Source organism: Amblyomma americanum, chromosome 7 (assembly GCF_052857255.1).
Source record: "Amblyomma americanum isolate KBUSLIRL-KWMA chromosome 7, ASM5285725v1, whole genome shotgun sequence".
NCBI lineage: Eukaryota > Metazoa > Arthropoda > Arachnida > Ixodida > Ixodidae > Amblyomma > Amblyomma americanum.
The window spans coordinates 30,853,330-30,873,792 of NC_135503.1; the positions used below are offsets into that span (position 1 = coordinate 30,853,330).

General features: G+C 46.9%; 2 protein-coding genes across 2 annotated transcripts; both read right to left on the bottom strand.

Moving 5' to 3' along the window:
* Window positions 1-3,152: 3,152 nt before the first annotated feature.
* Window positions 3,153-6,226, bottom strand: LOC144098791 (protein kish-B-like). Its single transcript, XM_077631660.1, has 3 exons — window positions 6,092-6,226; window positions 5,538-5,669; window positions 3,153-3,968 (listed from the first exon to the last, which is right to left on the bottom strand). The coding sequence occupies exons 1-3, from the start codon at window positions 6,099-6,101 to the stop codon at window positions 3,886-3,888; spliced, it is 225 nt and encodes a 74-aa protein (XP_077487786.1). The 5' UTR covers window positions 6,102-6,226; the 3' UTR covers window positions 3,153-3,885.
* Window positions 6,227-9,813: 3,587 nt separating this feature from the next.
* Window positions 9,814-13,906, bottom strand: LOC144098792 (uncharacterized). Its single transcript, XM_077631661.1, has 3 exons — window positions 13,626-13,906; window positions 12,714-12,797; window positions 9,814-10,146 (listed from the first exon to the last, which is right to left on the bottom strand). The coding sequence occupies exons 1-3, from the start codon at window positions 13,654-13,656 to the stop codon at window positions 10,010-10,012; spliced, it is 252 nt and encodes an 83-aa protein (XP_077487787.1). The 5' UTR covers window positions 13,657-13,906; the 3' UTR covers window positions 9,814-10,009.
* Window positions 13,907-20,463: the final 6,557 nt, after the last annotated feature.

Below are 20,463 nucleotides of genomic sequence, written 5' to 3' on the forward strand. Positions count from 1 at the left end.
CGAGCTCCAAACGAAATTTACGCTCTCTGCTATGCTATAAAATGTTGCTTCTTATTCTAGAATTTATTCATGTGTGTGCATTCTGCTTGATCGGAGTGGCTTTTGGCGTTGAATTTGCTGCGTTCGCCAGGTTCTGACCGACCTACAACGTGAAAATTCAAATAATTTGCAAAATAATACTGCGCGGCTTTGTCGAGGTCATAGCGTCGTTGGACCGGCGTTGAAACGACACACTTGTTGAAATTCGCGAAAATGAAAACAGAGGAAAAACCGCCGTGAAAACAGAGAAAAACCCGATCGAGTCCGGTGCTTCTTCAAGCGCGGCACGGTGTGAATGCTGAAGGCGACTGGCGGCAGCTTTTTGTCTTTTCTTTTTTTGCGAGAAGTGATCCTCGGGACGTTGTCCGGGTAATAAACATTTGAAAATGGCCCCCTGCGTTCAACTTACGATCCTGAGCACACGGAATATCGCACCTAAACTTATGGCGAGAGCACGACAGAATGAGAACGAGTTGCAGGCGTTACTTGATTTTTGCACTGTTCACCACGCGACCGAACATCAACGATGCGAAGTTAGAGACACGAACCAACTTATTAGATTTGAATGCAGAAACGCAATATAATAACCCAAGGGGCGAAACGAGCTCAGCGGTAATAATTAGCCGTGAAGCCGAACTTGTCTTGCTCCTCGGCCCCTGCCCGTAGCTTTCGCGCCTATCTGAGTGCCATAAACTTGTGGCAACCTATGCCACTTCCTTTCTTCCCCATTGTGGCTCAACCAACTGCACCACAATTTGTCGGCACACCGTGAATTGTGCCCAGAAACCCGCAAGCGTGGCGCACCCAATGCGGAAGGTCCCGCTTTTTGCCTACACAACGAAAGTCACTGCTGACGCCAGCGCCGCCGCATCTCTTTGACGTCACGACCTGACGCTTGTCCATGGAGTGTATATTATGTGGTCCATGTCACTGTATCCATGTGCATGAAATTAAAACCTGCGACGACAGACAAGCATATATTTTTAAATAAGTATATAGCCTGTGGCAGGCGCGCTTATGCACGCCAATTCCAGTAAGACGCTACAGCATGGAGGAAAAAAAACTTAAGAGGGAGCGCGAAGCCAAGCGGCCAGCCTTCGCAAGCCAAGCGCTCGTGAAGCCGCTCTCTCCCCCGTTTTTTTCGCTCTCCCAGTCAGTCCTTAGTTAGCCACCTTACCTTAGTATTTTGGTGTTGGTATGCTTTAGTGCGCGCGTCTGCGCGGCCCGTGGCGCGGTCGTCTAGAGCAAGGAGGTTGATCTACAGTCAGTCTGCCGCGCTACGCTATCACGTGGCGTGACCACGGGGGTACCGACTTGAAGCTGATAGACATATGTGGCACAGAGGGAGATAGATTAGGTTTCAAGTTTAGTAAAAAAAAAAATCTGCAGTCATGATATTTAATGATGAGGGCGGCGAGCATAGAATACAGGAGTTCACGTTAGAGGTAGTGGATGAGTACAAATATCTTGGGGTGTGAATAAATAACGGTGCTGAGTATCTGACAGAGCATGAAAAATATGTAATGAATAAAGCTGGTAGGAATGCAGCTGTCATGAAAAATAGGGCACTGTGGAATTACAATAGGTATGAAGTGGTAAGAGGGATCTGGAAATGGGTGATGGTCCCTAGCCTGACTTTCGGTAATGCGGTCCTGTGCATGAGACCAGATGTTGAAGCAAGGTTAGAAATTATCAACATGGCGTAGGGAGGCTAGCTTTGGGAGCACATGGCAATACGCCAAATCAGGGGATACAGGGTGATATGGGATGGGCGTCTTTCGAGAGCAGAGAGGCTAGCAATAAGATAGCATTTGAGGCGCGATTGAGAAAAATGAGGAAAAGCAGTGGGCTAGGAAAGTTTTCAGATACCTGTATATAAAGAATGTTGACACGAAATGAACAAAGCGAACTAGAAAATTGACAAGCAAATATCTGGACAGCAGTAAGGGGGCAAATCAGCAATTACCGGTTAAAAAGGGTAAAGAAACAGAGAGCTCTGTGGAAAACAGGGATGCTGACGAAATCGGCACTGGGAACATACAGGATCTTTAAGCAGGAAATTGCCAAAGAAAATATCCATGATAATTATAGGGGAAGCTCTTTGCTGTTTGAGGACAGGACTCGAGTTTTGCGGACTAGGACACCTAGATTCAGGTACCACCAGATAGACACGTTGCGCATTGCGTGCGGAGAGGAGGAGGAAATGACTGAACACTTGATACTTTTCTGTAAAGGGCTTCACCCTACAGTGGAAAGCAGCGGGGCTGATTTACCCAAGGCATTGGGGTTTAAGGACAGTGAAGAGAAAGTAGATTTTACGCGGGTAGAAGTAACCAAGCAAAGGTTGTATGATTGGTGGCTAAAAGCAAGACGAGTATAATTCCATAAGTCATGGCTAGGTGGCTTGAGCCATCACCCGATTTAAAGGGTTCAGCCGTATCCAGCCATACATCCATCCATCCATCCGACTCTCTTCTTTTTAATGCATTTTTACTTTTTACGACTAGGCTTCAAGTCTCTCGCCGGATGCTCCCAGAGGAGCCAGAGGAACATTGCGCGCTGGCTGCATTTAGTCGGCATTTGTCGGGCGGGACGCTCGGCGCCTGTCCACATCGTACACTATAATAGCAAGATTGCCGCTCAAAAATGCAAACAACAGCAGCCCCGCTGATGCAGAACTGTCGTGGATGCAAGATAACTTATAGTCAGATACAACTCAAGAACGAAGCGGCAAATGCCCCTGAGAGGAGCCCCTCCCGCCAATGGCGTGGACCGATTTTCATGGCGTCGCGGTTAATCCAATGAAGCCATGGCGATTCCCCATTCACCTGCCACCCCTTGCAATTTCACATTAGCAGGTCCAAAGGGATTGGTGCAGGGGGAGAATCAGTCGGCTCCATTGGTTGGAAGGCCTCCTCTGAGGAGAATTAGACTCTTCGTTCTTGGGTAGTGTCCGACGATAGTTAAATTTTCTCATATCCAACAAGCCCTGTTGCTGCAAATTTCCAGTCATTAGCCTAACATAACGAGCAGCTGGAATCCAGCGATCGAGACAAACGCAATCTGCAGAAGACGGGAATCCCTCACCGTAATTTATGACAAAAAGACCCAGATAAGAAACGACCTTTATTTATTAGACTTTTTGTTATATCCAGAATAATTCCATGCAAAAGAACAAAGCAAAGCCAACATCCATGGTCAAATGCCCTCACCCTAAAAGGCAAGTCGTAAACAAAACATTGTAATGATCACTTTTCATTGCCAGAGCGTTCTTACAAAACCAGATCTATTGAGGAATGCACGACTATAATATGCAGCCTCTCGTGCTTGAAACTGCACAGATAGGCCACTGCATTTGGCTCTCGTCTCCTGAACAATATGATTGGTGAGGCTTTATTGGTTTTGCTTAATGTAGCAAGAAGAAGTCTTGAAACTGAAACCATAGTGATTCTACGTGCAAACAGCTTTTAACCCAAGGAAAAAAAGAATGGCCGCTCAGTCTCTCCACTGATGCCCACACTGAAGGTTACAGCACTTGTAGAAAGTGGTCATGGGTTCATCCGCTGATCGTGTTTGAATCTGCATGAAATAGGCCCGCTCATGGCTGCACTTAGGGCATTTTTCTTCTGTTGAATCAACATTCTCCCACGCAGCAGCACCTCCAAGCACGTCATCAACGTCCTTCAGCCGTGGATACTTGCGGCTTGACATCTTCCGCTTGACGTTGAACACATATGGGCACGTGTTGCAGGCAAAACGATAGCATTCAATGCCCTCTTCTACTATCAGAATGTTGGAGCACGTTGGGCAGAACAAAAGCATCTTGACCAATTTATTTCTTGCCGATCACTTTATGAAAAGCAAGTAACAGCCAGCCAGTACGCAGCTCACAGAAACAAAAAAGTGCAGCCGTGTGCCTATAACAGATGCTGTAAAACAGGAAGAACAAATTAAATCAATAAGAATAGGTTTCAATAAGCTTCTGTAACACATGTCATTGGCATAAAATTTTTTATATTACTGCCACTGCCGGTTGGTAACATTGCATGAAACCATACACTGGTATCCCAAGCAGTAAGATGAAAAGCCAAGGAATAATTTCAGTCAATTTTCTAGCAGTGTTAAAAAATTTCCCAACAATTTCAGCTTCTTTGGTTGTGTCAGTTCAGCTGACCACGGCGTTAAAGGGGTACACACAAAATTTTAAATGCAAACAAATGATATTGTTACGTGGTCCAGGCGGGAACGACGCGAGAACGCCCGGGCACAGCACACAGGTCAAGAGCACAGGGCGGCCCGCACAGAGCACCAGGCACAGAATCCAGAGCACGCGCGCCTCCGAGAGTCTTCATTCATCTCTTCTTCTATCCGTTGCAATATCATGTGTTTCATGGGCTTAAGGAGATATCGTCTAGCACGTTTCAGTTGCAGGCATTGAGTTGGATACAATTTAGGTTAATTCTGAATGTTTTCCAAGAAGCCGCTCGGCATTTCCACCCGAACTGACCGGCGTCAAGGTGCACTTTATTGTGACATCATTGAACCCAGTAGTTGTTCACACGAACAACCAGTGTTTGCCGGCAACGCAGTCGTTATTGGAATTGCGGTAGTCCAGGTTGGCCGGTAAACCGCGAGTCAAGGTGCACTTCAACACTGCTGCCGACCGAAACTGCCAGTACAAAATTGCTTGCAGTTTATCACACTGTTCACTGGTGTTTTGAGCTCAGCTTCACGATTACTAGGTCTGTACGCCTCTTTAAAGGCAAAAACACCGACACCCCAAAACTTTGTTTCTGTACCCTTTTAACCCATGGTAGATTTACAGCTGCAAATCCTTTCGGGCTCACAATAAAAGAAGCCAAACGTCGAGTACTGCATTTTGCTTATGCCTCTTTCTTTGTTTTCAAAGCTGCTAAATCCTCTACTTCCCAAGAATAATATGAATGGCTCAAAAACTAATTATGCACACTTCCACACTCAGGAAACTTCAGCCCTATTCTTGAACACACCCATTTGCGACCAACAAATTATTTTCTTTATCGTTCAAAACAGCTTCCACAACGAAAAATCAGCTGCGGTGTCCTTTGTTAAAATATTCCACCGCGTCAGGGAAAACAGTTACAGCACCAAACAGCACTTCCCATGTGCACTGCAGATCTTCGCTACCTCCCTCTTTATTTCATCGAAAAATCAGCTGCTGTGTCCTTTGGTAAAATATTCCACCGCGTCAGGGAAAGCAGTTCCAGTACCAGACAACACTTCCTATGTGCACTGTAGATCTTCGCTACCTCCCTCTTTATTTCATGAACGGGAATCTTTTTAATACACGAAATGACTCAACCATTTTGTCCGGCAGGGATCTCAAATGTTGCCGGCATCATTAACTTCGAGAAAACAGCTGTAGACGCATGGAAAAGTTTGAAAGACGCCGTGTTCCGAAGGTTTAGAGAGCAATCCAGAACAAAAACATAGCTTATTCAAGTTCATTTCATTCTTACCTTTGTAAAACACTCCCCAAAATCCCTTCTTTTCAGAGAGAAACCACTGCTTCAGCCGGGGAACTCTGCGCATGTAAGCACAGGTGCAGATCACCAAGAGTCCAAACACCACCAGGCCATCAAAGGTGTACGCTGCAAGAACGAATGCATAAAAATTTAAAGATCCCGACTCAGAATATAAGCGGTTTTGTATTCGCGACAACAGCGACGCGTGTCAATCATTGCAGCTGGCAAGAGAAATATGCATTCTATGACAACGAAGTGAAAATGCAACAGTTACTCGACTGGCGCTGATACCAAGCTGAAAAGCTGTTAGTAGCAACAGTTTTCTTCCTTAATGTACTATATAGATGAGGCTTGATTTCATCTACTGGAGTTCAGTGTGACTGATTTCGTAGGCGACATGCCAGCACGACGCAAAACGCTCCTAACCAAATACGCGTCGCTTCGACTGTCACAATGTTCACGAATCGCTAGGCATACCAGTGCTTTAAAGCAGTTTTCTTCAAATAGCGTTATACGCACCAACAATATGCGGAAAATACTATACTAACCATTCGTCATTATTTAGCACGAAAACATGAGCACAACACCACCTCACCCAACAACAACCATTGCATTGAGCAGAAACATTTCGGATTTGGCTTAGGCTTACGTTAACTTCTACTCGTGCTATTGATTTTGATGGCGATAGTACTGCTGCGAAAGTGGGGTTTATGGCAGGGCACCCAGGGTTCTGCACAGATACCACGGAGTTTACTGCTAAGGACACAAATTTGTGGGATGGCGGCTTACGGAAAAAAAAAAATCTTTTCTGTGCGGTCGAGCAAAGCAGGTTAATGAAAGAGCTGAATCGCCGAATTTTCAACCTACAGGGTGCAGGGTACTATCCGCTCTATGGTACGATCAGTGCAGTGAACTAGAATATTCTAGTTCACTGTACTATCAGCATCCTATCTTTCATCCTTTCCTCTCCTTCCCCCTTCTTTCTTATATTGTGCATCTCTATCGTGAAGATTGCTAAAAAATTTTCCGCCTCAACCACTGGCTCATTTGTGGTAAATCTGTGCACAGAGTTTGGGGATTGTTTTCGCTTTTGTTTCGTAGCAAGTTTGACAGCTGTATTTACTTGGTTCAGCTTCTCGGGCGTGCGCAGCACCACTAAACCACTACTCAACCTACTAAACTAAACAATCAGACTCAGACTGGCATCAGCATTTTGCACAAGCGCAGCTGTGGCTGAAATTCACGTTTTCACCAGACTAAACGTCTTGTGAAAGTTTGGCTCTCGTTCTAAGGCTGCCACAAATAAATAATAGTTTTAAATAAATTATTCATTAAATAGATAATAAGTGAGTTTTTGTTTTGTATGATACTTTGTGTACTTCCCCTATTTTTGTTCCATGACGCATATAGTTCTTTTGTACTTCATATAACTTCTTGTGAATAACAATATCTTGTTTTCTGAGCTCACTTGTTTTTGGTCTGTCTTGCTGCCCTTTTAATATGTTTTTGATTTTGAACTTTTCTTTACACGAACCTTTGTATTTGACCTCCTCACACAATGCCTCTCTTGAGTAATGTAAAGTATCTGTAAGTAAAAAATACACAAATATACTCTCCATTCGGCAGGTAGAAAAGCTCCTTGGATTACTTCATAATTAGTAAGAGAACCGAATTGGCTTCACGGGGGGGGGGGGGGGGGGGGGGGGTCGGCAATATGCATGCTTCTGACATTTCTAGAATGAAACAAGCGTCATTCGGAAGAGAGACACTCATATTTGTTCAAAAAAGAATAATTAAGCTATCTGTCCAAGGCATGGTTTGCAAAAAGTAAGAAAAAATAGGCGACTGTCCAGTCTTTCAGCTTCGATGACTGTTTTAACGTAGGCACCAAACAAGCTAGAAAATAAAATAAGGCGGGGGGGGGGGGGGGGGCGGGCACTTAATTAAAGGAGTATAAACACTTAATTTTTGGGTGCGTGTTTTCTTGTTTGTAATGATGCGTAAGGCATTATTGTACACGGATTAGCACCTGGTAATTTCCTACGACCGCTAAATAATTTATTATCGCATCTCTTTCTCGTGCTATTTCGGTTTCAACAGCCAAATGAGGACTGTGACGTCAACGTGTGCTTACAGGTCACGTGATACATGAAAAAAACTGCAATATAATCGCTGCTTCCACATTTGTTGTCATTCCGGCTCTTGGGGAAGGCTAGTTTCAGTACTGCAGTGAATTAAAACGATGAAGCAGCGATTATATAGACGTTTTTCCATGCCTCACGTGCCACAAAAGCACTCTGACGTCACAACCATCGTTCGGTTGTTGAAACCGAAACAGCATGACAAAAAATTCGATCATGAATTATTTAGCTATCGCAGGGGAATATCACATGGTGATTTAGTCAAGAGTTTGACGAAACGTCGTCTGGTCAGGTAGAGGCATAATAAAAACAGTGAACAAGTTCACTGTGGAAGAGGAGGCGAATGGCTGCATCTCTTTTCTGGACACCCGTGTGACGCGAAAACCCACGAGCCTGGAGTTCACCGTGTACAGAAAGCCTACGCACACAGGCCGTTATCTTGACTTTTATTCTGTCCACCCGATGGCACACAAGCGCTCTGTCGTCTGCTCTTTAGTCGAAAGAGCAATAAACACGTGCTCGAACGAGCAGTCCCTGCTCGAACAGAGCTAAAGACTGTTGAAAGGAATTTGGCGAGAAATGGCTATCCAAGAAGTTTTGTGGCAAACACAAAAAAGAAACTACTGGAGCGACCGCCACCTTCTGACGTCGCCAATGCTTCTAAGCCAAAACGCGCATCCATCCCCTACATGCCACATATCAGTGAAGCACTTGTTCGGGTATTCCGAAAGTACGGCGTGCAAGTTGCCCACGTTCCAACAAGCAAGCTTAGAAACGAGCTCGTCAATGTGAAAGACCCGCTTCCCCCTGACAGATATCCTGGGGTCGTGTACAAGATTCCGTGTGAAGATTGCGACCGGAATTATATCGGGGAATCCGGAAACTGGTGCAGACGGATCCAGCAGCACAAAAATGACGTGGCGAAAGGACGCAGTGCTGCTAACGCTCTTGCCGAACACGTGCAAGAGACTGGACATGTCATCAATTGGGACGGGGCACGTGTGCTTGCCAGAGAACGAATCACTTCTAGACGCCTGTATCTAGAGTCCTTGATGATACAAACCACTCCCGGTACACTAAATCGGACGCAAGGAAATCTGCCTGCTGACTACGCAAGATCATTACGACGCATTTTTGAATAAGATATAAACGCATGCTTTTGCCTGGTTTCACCCATTGTGAACAAGGAAGTCGTAGGGCTTCCGAAACGGCAATACGTTTCTTTAAAATTTTGACTTGGTCAGTGACCCTATGTTTTTATTACACATGGTGATTCATGCGTAGTAGTGTCTACCGCATCGCTGTAGAGAAGAAAACATGCGACCAAAATTACGTGTCTATACTCCTTAAAGCTCCCTTTAAGGGTATGACGCGCAGCGGTTCGCCTTGTCCACGCAGATACGGACACTGTTTCTTCTTTCACATTCATTATGTGGAAGACCACAGGACATACATATAGAGCCCCGCTTTAACTAAGCCGTACAAACGTTCCTGCGTGGCCTAGTGGTAGCATGTCTGGCTCGCAACGCGAGGGTCGGGGGTTTCGCCGATGTACGCCGATGGTGTGGCTGGCGCCATCTATGAGAGCCTCTTGTAACAGCCACCTTTCGACCCGTCCGGACTTTCCAGTCACGCCGACGGCAGTGCCGACACTGGATTTTCTGCGACACACGGCTTTCACTCTTACGTGTAAAACGAGTCCTTCTGTTAAGGCGGGGGAACTAGCCAGTCCCGCATGACGGTAGGGAGGCAGATTCAGTAGATGTACGTGGGATGTTAAGACAGTCGCCACAATGAAGACATTTGGAAGATCCTCCAGCTCCGGCGAAGAGTTTTGTAAATTATATGATGGTAGGGTATTTGAGCTGGCCGCATGATGGTAGGTAGCATCATTTCTACAGATGGAAGCTGTAGTTGGTGGCAGCGTTCGTCTTGAGAGGCATCTTTGCTCGTGTTTGCGTGATGCGGGCTCTGGGGTTGATAAATGTTTGATCATCAGAAGGATATTTAAGCACCGAGTACACACGCGCGCATGTCTGCAGATAACGAGCAGCAACATATATTTGTCCAGAGTGCTCCGCAAACATTCGGCTGTTTCACTTCAAGGTCAGTTTACATCCAAACATAAAAAAGAGATAATAAACGGAGCTTTATTTTCAAGGCGAGTTACATATCTTTCCCTGGCTGGTATGGGTGAAAGAGGAAGAAGAGAGAGAGAGAGAGGGAAAAAAGAAAGACTAGGCGGTTCACGGATGATCAGCACATAGTATGGTAGATGCTTCTGTTCAGCTATGTACACGCAAGGATGTCCCCTCACACAACGGCTCAGTATCTGGGCAGGGCGAGGTTCTCCTTGTTCTTCTTGTAGACGTAGTAGCAGAAAAACATGGACACGACCGTGGCTCCGAGGCAGGCGACGACCACCATCGATATCCCGGCCACTTGCAGCGGCGATAGCTGGCCTGCACGTGCCATAAGCACACACAAAGGGAAGTATTGCATTCAGCAGCAAGAATTACGCTGCCAACTTAGATTCCCACACCCGCAGTTTTAGTGGCATCCTGCCATCTCGTTATGCTTGTTAGTTCAGTTAGCATATCTTTAGTTTCCATGGCATCTATGGCTCAATGTCACCTGCTTCTGACTTTTCGTGTTAGGGTGACTGCTCTGGGACAACGATGAGCTTACGTGCAACTCTAAAAGGCTGGATGTTTGAAGATGTGTGGTTTCAATTCATCGACATGACCACCCTTTTGTACAGCACAATAAAAAAGTATTATCTTTAGTTTCCATGGCATCTATGGCTCAATGTCACCTGCTTCTGACTTTTCGTGTTAGGGTGACTGCTCTGGGACAACGATGAGCTTACGTGCAACTCTAAAAGGCTGGATGTTTGAAGATGTGTGGTATCAATTCATCGACATGACCACCCTTTTGTACAGCACAATAAAAAAGTATTATCTTTAGTTTCCATGGCATCTATGGCTCAATGTCACCTGCTTCTGACTTTTCGTGTTAGGGTGACTTCCCTGGGACAACGATGAGCTTACGTGCAACACTAAAATGCTGGATGCTTGAAGATGTGTGGTATCAATTCATCGACATGACAACCATTTTGTACAGCACAATAAAAAAGTATTTCCTTTTGAGAGTGCTCCTAAAAGAACATGACACCGCACTTATTGTTGTTTGTCTATGATTTGCACATTGAAGCGGACGAGGAAACCATGGACCTTGGTACCGATATGATCGTGTCCGAAGCGCAAGCAAATGATGTTCAGTTCTGTTCCTTGTCCTCGCCCGTGTGGGGTTCACATATCGTAGCCTTTATCAAAAAAGAGTGATACGCGGCACTGATCTCAATCCCAAGGCTCTCGTTTGGAGGGGCAGGTGCGGAGGAATCTCATTTCATGTTGTACTTCTACTGGTTTGGTCGCGATGTGTCTCCTCCTCTACATAGTCGCACACACAGCGGACGAGGGGGATTTGATTTATGGAGGCTTAACGTTCCAAAGCGACTCGGGCTATGAAGGACGCCGTAGTTAAGGGCTCCGGGAATTTCAACCACCTGGGGTTCTTTAACGTGCACTGAAATTGCACAGTACACGGGCCTCTAGAATTTCGCCTCCATCGCCGCGGCCGTGATCGAAACCGCGTATTTCGGGCCAGCAGACGATCGAGCGCCATGACCACTGCGCCACTTCGGCGGCTGGGGGCGGGGGAGAGGAGAGTGGACTAATTCTATTAATAGTCATGGAGAAGGGGGCGCAAGTTTTTTTCTAGTCTTTTCTGCTGTCCACAATACATGAACAGGCACTGTAACCGCCTTGACCCCCCCCCCCCCCCCACCGCCCCCCCCCCCCCCCCCCCCCCCCCCCCCCAACATTATGGAGCGGCCTGTGCACGTCTACGCTCGTCTACGAGTGGCTTTCATGTCACCGGCAGCAGGAAAAGCGCACATATGATGCAAGTCGTATACAGTGGATGGGGACTAAACACATGCAGCCAAGCCGTTTAAGTGTCGCGTTGCAACTTTACGCGTTTCATGTTGAACAAGAACATCCAAAGAATGCCCGAGAAACGTAAGGGGGAAATCCGCCACAAAGATCTTTCACAGCTTTTCTGCTCTTGCCCGGACGTGTAGTCGCTCGTGCCCACTAGGCTGCGCCTAATTTTTTTTGATGCATAGAGTTCCAAACAGTGAATGCGTCCTTACGTAAGGCTTCTACAGCAGAGGTGCTCACGCGAAAAGGCATGTGACGTTCGCATCCTTCAAGAAGACAAGAACCCGCCACAGTGCCGTTCAGGACATTGTCTACCCGAGTGGAAACCAGACATACAGAAGGGAGGCTGCACGCCTTCTTTTAACATTTCTGCAGGACACGGATCTTGTTTCTAAATGGTGACAGCAGGAACGGACTGTGGCCTACTGTGAGTGAATGTGTGCGTAGATGGTGTCTTCCGGAGTGGACTACGTTAGATTGTGAGTGAATGTGTGTATGGATTGTGGCACTACAATGGCCTATGTTCTACTGTGACTGAATATGTGCATAGATGGTGACTTCTGGAGTGGACTGTGGGGATTGATTGTAGGTATAGATGGTGACTGCGGGAGAGAATGTGTGCTATTATAAGAGACTGTGCGCATAGCGGGGTAGATGCGACAGGCTTTAGGACATTGCTAATATAGAAGGGACGCTACGGTGGAGCAATTGCCGGCAGATAAAGCAAGGCTAACCCCACCTGTAGCATTCAACACCTCAACAACTCAACTCAAGACTCGGCTCTCAATATTACTTAAACTAACTTCCCGTCCTATCCGGTACATTCTCGCTGCACACTGTTATTTCCACTTGACGGCGTAGGAATAGAAGTCTGGAAAAGCAGCGTTTTTATTCTCTGTATGCCAAGCTATGAGAATGAGGCCCATAGTGTGGTCCAGGCAAGCGCAAGTAAAGACTGCAAGCACACATACACTAACAAAAAGAGAGAAATGAAAACCAGTACAACGCAGGGTGCTGAAACCCACCGATAAGCTGTCCTTCGCTCTGGGCGTTGAAATCGTAACCGCCGGCACCCTGAGCAGCGACTTCAGTGACCACAGCAATTAAGCCTGAAAAGGAAGGGAAGGAAATGCTACAGAACGCTGCAACCACGCCGGAGGAAGCGTGACTCACATTGCAAGAAGCCATGTACGTACATACGCGCCTGAATCCTTATCTCAGGTATTGTGAGTAAACGCTTCCGCCATGTTCCGCTCGCTTTTCTTTTTAGTTTTTATAATTTTAGGCAGTTTTCGCAAATGACGGCGAGAAAATAGCATTATTTCCTCGAAGAATGAACGTTTGAGCTTTAACGGCGAAAGCGGCATTTAGTGCTCTGTAAAAAAAGAAATATATTCGCCCAGCCTTATAGTCGACAAATCGTATGCAGTACGCATCGGCAGCATGTCGTTCGTGAGCCATAGCTGCACAAATTAAGCCAATCTGACTTCTATACCTTACCCCATGAACCCAAAAAACATAAGCGCTTCTAACTATACACTGCTGCGAAATATAAACACGATGCAGGGTGCGCGGTTGGCTCTCATCTTGACACCTTGAGTGAAAAAAAAAGATACAGAATATGAGATTTTTTCTCTCATTTGTGTAAAGCACACAAGTTATGCTATCTTCGATTACTGTAATTAAATACGAAGTACCTTGTTCAGGTTTAAATTGTTAGGAACTGGCAGGGCTGTGTTATCTGGTCGATCCTTTAGGGTGTAGGCGATCATATAGTATCCTGGCCCTACCATCTACCGACGGCTACAGCCGACGTTTCTGTGCTACAAATGCAGCGCTGCAATGCTATGCAGCTGTCTCCCGTTCACCCACAGGACGGTAACAATGGCGCCCAACGCTAATCTAGGGCGTCGTCTCCCCGCCAGAACACTACTTACCCAGCAACGCACTCAGTAGAAGCAGACCCATGGCGAAGCACTGACACTCCAAAAAGGATCCGACGCCTCCCTAACACACTTCACTGGCTAGTCCTGTCGTGATGGTGACCCACGGCAAGCTTGGTCCTGCTTGGTTTTCCAGGCCACAGCGAGCGAAACAATCCCGATGGTGTCAAGAATCTCCGCAAAGAACGCAGCTCGCGAGGTCTTATCGCGGGCCTGAGGCGGGGCGCCGCAACGGTCGAGTCTCCGTTGACTAAGACCTTTGGAACTCTCCTCTCCCACCTCCTCCTCGTCGCCTTCTTTTATTGGTTCTCTTTAGGCGACGTTAGCGCAAACAACGCCGTCACTGAGCTGCGTCGGCCCTTGCTCGTTGCATGCCGAGCAGAGAGGCATCCGGCTGAGCCCGATAACGGTCCCACCTGGGCAGGCCACAGTGCCCAGCTTGGGCACGAGCGGGCGCTCATGTCTGCGCTCCGATTGCGTTCACCGCGGAGCTGCCGTCGAGCCGCGTGCAGCGTATTGCAGCTCGACAGGCATTACCACTAGATCACGTAGCCATCACTAACGACTGCTCCCTAAGTATACAAGTTTCAACAGCTCTGCTCGGCGAGCGCAATTAGGATTCATTTGGCACCGACAATAAGAGTTTCGCCTGTTGACAAAAAAAAAAAAACAACTAGGAGCCCCTTTTGTTTGCCTGCGTTGTATACCTGGAGGCAGACCACGAAGCCCTCTACTACAGCGTCCCTCATAGACCATTTGTCGTTTCGGGAAGTTAAATCCGACGTATTGTTATTACTATAATTGCTTCGAATCATCCATTTTAGATCCCAAATTTCAAGCGCCCAAACAGACCTTGTTGAAAGGTTAGAGTAGTCTCTGCTGCACAACGACCTTAATAAACTGTTGTAATGGCGCTGGTGTTTATCTAGTTTGTCTAAACATACGGTTTCGCTTTAGTGGAACCCTGTGGGGGCTAATTCCCTGAGAGACGTCTGTTTAAACGTAGCACTACAAAGAGTTTACGCAACTAGGTATCATAAACCATGCTGGCTTATCATAAAAGCTGGAAGGAGGTCCAACCACCGAACGGCTTTAATCGCTTTCTGCAGAGAAGAGCAAAGGGCAGTAACGATATGTGCAGTACGGCAGTCAGGAGAGTAATGTGAAAACTGACGTTGGTCACGTGACTGTCGTCTCTCTTTTCCGCGCGACATTCGAAAAGCTCAACGTGCCAGGTATGTCTTGACTTTCCATCGGTCCTTTCCTGTCACGTGAACACCGAGAATTACGTCTCTCATGAGTCGCAAGGCACATGGTTAATTTTATTTTCACACTGCCAGCTTCTCTTCTTCACGTCTCGCCGATCGGACAAGCTCGCTTGATCGCTTTTGACAACGTCTTTTCTCCTTTGTTCACATTAGGAATATGCACCAACCCGACCAGCTTTTTCGATTCTATTACATGGACTGTGACGTATGTGTTATCATGCCCACCTGCAGAGTCATTCATGTGCTGTCTGTCCGCTTCACGTTAGGTCATAACGGATTACCTTTAGCTTCTACGTTAATAGTTGCCGTTTTTTTTTTCATTCAGTAGCGTGTTCTTGAGACATAACTGCAGCGCAACAAACACATTCAGAAAAGGAAGAAAAAAAACATGCACACACGGACGAGCGCTCCTCCGTTCCTCCGTGTGCGTCCGTGTGCATTTGTGTGTTTCTTTTCTTTTGTGAATGTGATTTTTGCGTTGCCGTTATGCCCTAAGAATGCAACCAACTCTCCCAAAAGCTCATTTTACAGTACGGTGCATGTTCATTCCACCTGTGCATAAAACACGTCCGACAGGACTGCCATCAACAGTTTTACCACTTTTGTAATAGTTGCGGCGATGAATCTAAGGAAGAATCAGGCAGCGGTGACTGAAGTAATGCGCTTTATTTAAAGTAGCCTCATAGCGGACAGCAGTGAATACTGAAAAAAAGTGTGGGGAGGAGAAAGAGGGGGTGGGGTCATTGATATTTTGATGGCACAACCACGGCACATGTATGTGTCTCCGGCTCCATGAAAAGTGTCTGTGGTGCAGAAGCGTCGTGTTGCGCTGCGGCCAGGACTTTTTCGTAGTCGGCCCCCAAAAGATGTTTCCCGAATGCTTCCCCATTCAACTCGTGTTTGCCGAATCACCTGTCATCCTGAGCACCTGACAGCCTTGGGAAACGATGTAGAGCGATAACAGCGTGTTCAGTGCATGTATGCCCTACCGAAGAGTGGCATTCGGGTGCCAGTCTGAATTAAAACACCTGGAATTCTCCTTTGCCATAACTGACAGCACGGCTGCAACGTCAAACTCGATCTGTAATGGGACGTTGTCAACCTGCACTGTAAACATGATAGAGCATGCGTGGCTGAAACACCGGCATTCAAATGAAGTTCATACTACGTTCCGACCAGCCTACTACGAGAATATTTTTTCACTGTCAAGTTCGACCCACATAAAACATTTCAATGTACGACTTCCCGTGAAACTTGTAGCTAGTGGCTGAAAAACGATATAAGTCCCCAAATTCAGTTCTGAAAATTCTGCTTCAATATTTGTTTCAAACAGGTTAGCATCCATGGCATGTATACCACGGCTATTTAGTCGGAGTTCCACCGAGTCAAAGGAGAATATTAACAAAGTACGCCAGCCAGGGGTGTGTTGAGATGGTGGTACATTTGGATTAAGAAGCACAGTCATGCGTTTGAGGCATTGTTAAGCTGACGCTCAGGAGTATAGAGGCTTTCACAGGTATACATGCCTGTGAAAGGCACACGTGCATTAAAGAACCTGCGCACAAAAAAAAAAAAAAAATGCGCATGCGTTATTTGTAGAAACTTTCGAACACTAAAGTAAAATATTTCAACTTTTGTAAATCTTTTAGTGAGACCTACTTTTGCACTTTTCTAAGAAACTAAAAAGGCTGTCACATGACCAGAAAAGTTTTCCCCGAAAATTATTAAGGGTAATTACTTTAGACGGTTTAATAAAGAGCCGCAAATTTTATGGAAAGATCGGAGGTGGTCGAGCGCGAACTCCGGTTCGTTTGGCATGGAATGACCTTTTATTGGGCTGACTTGCGCTCACAAAGAACTGAATTACTTGGCGGCTGCAATGGCAACAAGTGTGCTCGGTGGACGTCGAGCAGAATGCCCGCTGCTCTCGGCCGTGCTCCATTTAAAGCTGACAACAAACTGTCTCGAAATACAGCATGCAAACTAACCACAACAGTCTCGAACAACGCAGCATTGGTTCCGCCTAGGTGCGATCATTCGATATAAATCTGGTATCATTTTGAAGCGAAAGCTGCACTACGCTAGGTGAAGCCGATTTCGCCGCGTGTTGCCAGTTGACATTCAAGTGAGCCAGATGTAAAGTGTGGCTACAGGCCTTATCATATGTGGTCCACCATGGTGTCACACCACTTGACCTTTGACCTTTCGATTCGCCGGTAGAGGGCGGCAGAATAGGCCGCAGCGTTCATTGTGTGACAAACCTCTCGCGATGAAACATTAATTTAACTGCCACCTGCCAGGTTGGCGGGGTGGGCGCGCTGCCTATCCGGTGTGCGGAACGCACTCAACGTTACAGACGCCAAGCCGAGTCTACTTGCCCGATACACCAAAGCTCTAACCACCAAAGCTCTAACTCTCTAACCAGGTTCGGCGGTAGTTAAACCGCAGCAAATTTTTTGCGTCACAAACGCAACGATAAAGCCGCGTGCCGGCGGCACTGTGCATGAGCGAAGTTACGAAGCTTTGCGGCGATATTCAATGCGAGTACGAACGGTTGTAGAATAGCGGTGCCGTTGCTCGAGTCTACGAAGCTACGAAGTGCACCGATGCGAGCTTCCCTTTCATACGCCATACATACGCGCCCGTGGCATACCTCCCTGGTGTTTCCAATGACAATGCGCGTTCGTAGGCTTTCTGGAAAGTCAACGCCTTATCTTCACGGTACCAGTGCCGCTGTGTATCGACTCGTTGAAGCTCGCAGTCGTGTTGCAATCCATTCAATGAGCCACTGAAATCGCAAATCTGAGCAGGTCGTCTTATTACGACCGATAACTATGACATGGCATCAGTTTTTTTGCCGTGACCATTCGCCATTAACCGAATGCATTGGAGACAAGTGGTTGCAAAGCAGCGTTGCTAGCGTTCGAAATGTATTGGACCAAGGATTTGCCGGAGGAGACAGTCACTTCGAAGTGATGTAAGTTTTCGAAGCGGCGGAAACTTTATTCAGTGAAAACATGAGCTGAAGCGTAGCTTATGCTTAATTTAAAGTTACCCCAGTGTCGTACTTTACGATCGAATATAAGCGTGGTATACGGTATATCGTGTCGTTGAGGGCTTTGAGTAGGCGTACCAAAAGGCCACTTGTCTGCAAATCACAGGCCGATCTTCCGCGATGGCTTGCGTTATGAAGCCCTGAATATAATGGTGAAACTTTGAAACTTTCAGATCAGTACTTGGAAATTGGACTAGGAAGCAAAAGGGGGCGTCAGACTTGTCGGCGCGCTTAAGGCGACAGCGGGAAGAGCAGGGTGCCAAGGCAGCGTTGCATAGCGGCCGAAGCGGAAAAGAAGCAATGATTCAGTGGTGCGACGAGCCGAATTGGCAGCAATGCTTAGAAAACACGAAACAGAAGCGGAGGCGATAGGGTTGACACCCTGCTGTCGGCTGTTAGTTTTTTTTAAAGCGAAAAGCTTCCCTACTCTAGGTAAAGCAGTCGTCGCGTAGGCCGGAGAATGACCTTGAACGACCTTCAGCCCAACCTCGTTAGCCGTGCATGACCATATGTGGTACAGTTATGGTGTCGAACCCTTGACCCCTGACCTTTAGTTGCCCTTTGACATTGGGCGACCGTCGGGTTGCAACCTCTTACCTTTGACCTTAAGAACATCCGATGGGGTGATGTGAAACCACGTGATGACATCCGATGGGAGTGTCGTAAGACAGTGTGATACCACGTCATAGCCACGTGGTCGTGTAGGTATATATATAGAACGGCTGTCGCGAGTGTGTAGCGGAGCTGCCATGGACGAGCCTCAGACGCTTAAAACGTGCTTGCTTTTCGCTGGATTCCAGGGTTAGCCAAGTTAAGCCACTGCCAGTTTTTTTTTAATTGCGCGTTCCGATTAGATTACTCTTTGTAGATGGCATAAAAAGAAAGGTGACGTCCTGAGAGTTTTTGAAAGGTCATTGGTGAAATCAATGACTTATAGGCGCTTTCATTGAATCTCAAAGTATGGTGTGGATTTTCTCTCTGGCAACACAGTATTTTTGGTTTGTGTAGTCCACGGGCCTTCCACGACCAGTTAATGCTCCGCTGTGTCTTGAGAGAAACTTCCGAATGTCCTTTAAAATAAAAAGTGGAAGTGACAAAGAACTCAGTTTTGTCACGGACTTGAATACTTCTAGACAGATTGAATAAATAGGCGATTAAAACTTCTAAAGAGTCACGGAATTGACAGTTTGGTTTCCTGAACGTTTCACTTCAAATATGATAATGACGAGAAAATAGGCAGACACTATAGCACATGTTGTCATGTGGTACAAAATGACTTTCGACAGTTACGTTACAAAATTACTGCAGACATAAAGCTGACCAAGGAGTGCTCTCAGCTGAGTCAGTTTCAGCCTTCCGCATGGATAGAAGAAAAAAATGACAAGACTAATTCCTACTTTTGCTGTGCATTCAATGGATATAACAGCACCGGTAGCCGCCCGTTCATAGCATGCTGAGTCGATGCTTCTACGCTACCCTCCTAAGCGTGTTTGTATGCTTGGGCTCGAGCCTTGTGATTAATCTCCCTTGCTTTACAACAGGAGCACAAGCACAATCCGCAATCGGTTTGCGCAGTTTGCAGTTCTGGGACCTATGCGCCGTAGCAACAACGACACGACGGCGTGACAATGAGGCACCCAGTTACTGCGCTGTTCATTGTACGCCTTGAATGCTATGAACCCATCTTTTTTTTTTGCGCGAATTCGTTCCTTAGCATAAATTAAAGAAGATGTACTGACTCGTTTCGTTAATGGACGCCAACAGGGCGCGACGTCGTGAGGTTCATGTGCCCAAATGCGTGTGTCTGGCGGGTGGCTTGGATGAACCACTTTACTTGATTCGACCTCTGTCCCAGTATTTTTGGAGTGCTTATCAAGGACCAACAGGGCTGCGGAATTATCAGACCCATCTCCGTAATTTGCGTTCCATTCTGTTTGTGATGCTTCAGTGTGACTTAAATCTTTCACTTGCCTTTGCCGCAACCTAACTAGCAACCGGCAACTAGCAACCTATGGCATTCCGCAAACCTGATTCCTAAGATGTTATATTCACTTCCGGACGCATAAATAATCACGCCATCGAACGCGCGCATTTCCTGTACTCCTCGTCGTCACTCTAATTCACTCCGTTTCCTTTGTTTTTGGCTCTCCCCATTCCCGGCTTGATCACCTCGCGAATTTTGTTGCTGGTCGCATCCGTCGCCCACCGACAAATGACGGGCCTTTCCGGCACAACCCACGCCACATCTGCACGGTTCGCGTTGACCCCCACTTTGCACGCGGAATTGGAAATAAAGCAGTTGCTGCTGTCGTTACCATCACGCCCAAGCAAAGGGACCTCCGCTGTCGCTGCTCCGGACGCGCGAGCCTCCTTGGAAAATATTCATTGGCGTGGCTGGCAGGCGCCACTTGCACCCGGCTAATCAGGGCGACCAGCAGCTCGTTAGAATTTCTGACGAGCTCCGGGCCCTGCCGCATCGGCGGCGCCTAAACGAAGCATGCGCCACTGT

Bases quoted from the DNA above. Each gene is read 5' to 3' on its own strand.
- LOC144098792 (XM_077631661.1), bottom strand. From the start codon at position 13,656: ATGGGTCTGCTTCTACTGAGTGCGTTGCTGG. The intron at 12,798-13,625 runs GTAAGTAGTGTT...CTTCCTTTTCAG, and splicing joins TCTACTGAGTGCGTTGCTGG to GCTTAATTGCTGTGGTCACT. The intron at 10,147-12,713 runs GTGGGTTTCAGC...TGGCACGTGCAG, and splicing joins GAGCGAAGGACAGCTTATCG to GCCAGCTATCGCCGCTGCAA.
- LOC144098791 (XM_077631660.1), bottom strand. The intron at 3,969-5,537 runs GTAAGAATGAAA...CCTGTTTTACAG, and splicing joins TTGGGGAGTGTTTTACAAAG to CATCTGTTATAGGCACACGG.